Genomic DNA, 3,552 nt, shown 5'->3' with positions numbered 1-3,552 from the left:
GGCGGTACTGGTTCTTGACCTGGGGGCTTGGTACGTGGGTGTGTGCCCTTTGAGGCAGTTTCTCAGGTGTTACATTTAGGCGATGTAGGTGTTTCTATGCACATTTTATATTTCAACTAAAAGCACATTTTAAGGATTATTGAATGTGGTATATTTGTGCGTAGAAAGACATGAGCAGCATTTTTAGTGCTTAGGGGAGAGGTGACTTGGGAGGCGACAGAGCAAGGATGAGCAAGGTCTTCCTGCTCTGGACCCTCCACAAAGATCTTGCTTCGACCTGATCCTGCGACGTCAGGGACCAGTGAGCATCATGAAACAAGTCCTGTTAGGAGACACCTCCCCGAAACAAGTCTGATGGCTGTGCTTCCTCCCCAGACCCACACGCGCTTAAATGTTCATGCTAGTCTTTTCCTCAGCATTCTGATCATGAGTCTAAAGGCAACGTGGAAGGTCAACCGGAATACAGAACGACTGAACAAAGTGGGGTAGTTAGGAGGCTGTTATAATATCTGGGGAAATAATGTGATTTCGGGCAGATTATTTTCACTGGGATCTGAAAGAAAGAGGTAGTTCATAGATAGTTGATTTGGGGAGTATATTACAGAGTGAAAAGAGATACTAGGTTTTTTTGTTTGTTTTTTGTTTTTTTGAGATTTCACAGATAACAGGAAAGGCAGGCAGGCCCAACAGGTCCTAGAGGGTGCGCTCTGGGGGAAAGGGGAATTACACTTTGTAGGTTCCTCAGGACATTGGGTCTACAATGCAGACCAACATGAAGATGCTCAACAGACAAAGGGAGATGCCATCCTGCTGCGGAGGAAAGAGGTTTGGGAGGCCGTGTAGCCCAAAAGTGTTATGTGAATGATGGGAATAGACGAGCTTACACACTATGCTCTGGCTCCCTGCTTAATGTTGAGAAGCCTGGGGTTCTGGAAGCTCAAGCTTCTCCGCCTGGCTCTTTAGGTGGGGTCCCTTAGGACCTGTCAGCTCCACCCTTCAGCCCCCCACCTCTGAAGACCTTCAAAGCACTTGGTCCTATCATAACTGCTTTTATGATAAGAAGCCTAAAAAAAGACACATAAGAGGAAAATGTCTTCTAATTAAATTCACGGCCACTGGACTGTCTCAAAGCCAGGGTCCAAAGAAAACGTGCAAGTCTCAGCAGCCAGTGAGGTGGAGGTGGGGTTGGAAGGAAGGAGCTTAACAAAAGAGAGTTCATGAGTTCCTGCTGTGGTGCAACAGGATCGGCAGTGTCTCCGCGGCACCAGGATGCAAGTTTGGTCCTTGGCCTGGCACAGTGGGTTAAAGGATCCAGCCTGGCCACAGATGTGGCATAGGTCCCACCTGTGGCTCAGATCTGATCCCTGGCCCAGGAACTCCATACGCTGTGGGGTGGCACAAAACATTTTTTAAAAAAGGCAGTTCATCTCAGTTCCCATCGTGTTTACCAGATGTAGCTTCAGCGAACTCTTGGATACATCCTCCAAGCCAATCCGCCTTCACCGGAGAGAAATTTGCTACCATTGAGCCCATGGGAAAGAATCTTCAGGCCCCAAAGGATTTTCCAGAAAAGAAATACAGAAAATGTTGATTCTGTCATAGCACCAGAGGAACAAACAAGCAGCCTTTTCAGAGGATGGTTTTGGAAATACATCTTTTGTTTGAGTGTGTCCTTTCTGGTGTATTTGTTAATAGACGGGTCAGCCTGTGGAAAACCCGCCTCCAAGAATAAATAGAATGGAGTCTAAGCATGAAATTTAAACATAAAACCATTCTCCTTTCTTCATTACTTAGTCTGAGAAGACACTCTGGGGAGAGGTCTTGGACATAGCTAAAGTAAGAACGGAGGCTGTTTGGGCCAAAGCAAGGATAGAAGCTGAGTGGCTGAAGCAGTAAGCGGAGATGAGCTCATGAAATTTATTCACCAGCACTTTATTCACGGGGAAGATGAAATTATCTAGGGAATGGAGAGGAATGGGGTTTCTCTCGTGGCCTGAGAAAGTGTTGTGGGGCAACTCTTCGTGTCCAGTCCTTAGTACTCGGTGGGGACTTTATAAGTGACGATCAGTTGAATGCGTGCCTCTTACTTATAGGGTGGACAACGCTCTCCTGGAGTCACTATGCTCTCCTGCAACAGCAGCATTTCTGGCCACTCTACCTTCCTCCTCACCGGCTTTCCAGGCCTGGAAGCGGCTCATCACTGGGTTTCCGTCCCCATCAACCTCCTCTGTGTGGTTTCCGTCCTGGGTAACAGTCTCATCCTCTTCCTGATCCGCACAGACCCAGCCCTCCACGAACCCATGCACATCTTGCTGTCCATGCTGGCGGCCTCTGACCTGGGCCTCTGTGCCGCCACCTTCCCCACCATGGTGCGGCTCTTCTGGCTGAGTGCTCGTGAGCTGCCCTTTGGTCTCTGCGCAGCACAGATGTTCTTCATCCACGGCTTCACCTACGTGGAATCTGGCGTCCTCCTGGCCATGGCCTTTGATCGCTTTGTTGCCATCCGGGACCCTCTGCGCTATGCCTCGATTCTCACCCACTCTGCCATGGCCAAAGTGGGGGCCGCCATCCTGGGGAGGGCCGTGCTGCTCAATCTCCCAGGACCCATCCTCCTGCGGCGTCTGCGCTTTCCCCAGATCAGTGTCCTCTCTCACTGCTACTGCCTGCACTGCGACCTTGTGGGACTGGCCTGCTCCGACACTCAGGTCAACAGCCTGGTTGGCCTGGTCTCCGTCCTCCTCTCGCTGGGCTTTGACTCCTCCCTCATCATGCTGTCCTACGGCCTGATCCTGAGGACCGTGCTGAGCATCGCATCACCTGGGGAACGACTAAAGGCACTCAACACCTGTGCCTCACACCTCTGCATCGTTCTCATCTTTTACTTGCCCAAACTGGGGCTGTCTGTGTTGCACCGAGTGGAGAAGCACAGCTACCCGGCTCTGGCAGTGCTCATGGCCAACCTGCACTTCTTGGTCCCGCCCTTCATGAACCCCATCGTCTACTGCATCAAGTCTAAGCAGATCCGTCAGGGCCTCCTGAGGCGCTTCCAGCAGAAGAGGGTTGATGTTGCATAGCACAGCCGGACACAGTGGCACACAACCTCCGTGGGTCAGCCTGGATCTTGGGAATGGGAGAGGATCATGATGGAGAGTAAAGCTTCGGGTGTCTGAATGGTTCAAGTCTTACCCTTGAGCCTTTTGTGGGGGCGCCATCAGCTTCTGCAGTTGTAGTTTTGGGGGACTGAGACCATTGAAAAGCATATAGAGGAGTCATCTTGAGGATCCTCTCATTGCTCTGATCAGAGCTGAACTATTTCAGACTCGTAGGTACTGCAGCACCTCCTTGCCTAGGGGACTTCACCAAGCTCGCTGAGAGGATGTGTGTACTTAGCTCTTTGGGCGGGCACTCCTATCCTCTTCCCCACTGGATTTTTGTCCCCATTTCCTTTCAAGCTAAAGGAAGAACTATATTCCTATTATATTATGTATCCTAAGAATATTATGTAGTATTATATACTTAGGTATATTATTAAGAAAGCTATAGTCACCTTAA

At 50.0% G+C, this 3,552-nt stretch overlaps 1 protein-coding gene across 1 annotated transcript; it reads left to right on the top strand.

Annotated features, from left to right (window-relative positions):
* The first annotated feature begins 2,120 nt into the window (after window positions 1-2,120).
* Window positions 2,121-3,074, top strand: LOC125110632 (olfactory receptor 51G2-like). Its single transcript, XM_047752010.1, has one exon. It carries the CDS (start codon window positions 2,121-2,123, stop codon window positions 3,072-3,074), a length of 954 nt encoding a protein of 317 aa, XP_047607966.1.
* Window positions 3,075-3,552: the final 478 nt, after the last annotated feature.

The sequence above is a fragment of the Phacochoerus africanus genome, chromosome 11 (genome assembly GCF_016906955.1).
Source record: "Phacochoerus africanus isolate WHEZ1 chromosome 11, ROS_Pafr_v1, whole genome shotgun sequence".
Taxonomy (NCBI): domain Eukaryota; kingdom Metazoa; phylum Chordata; class Mammalia; order Artiodactyla; family Suidae; genus Phacochoerus; species Phacochoerus africanus.
The sequence above is the reverse complement of the archived record's forward strand: the minus strand, read 5'-3'. Positions and strand labels throughout refer to the sequence as shown.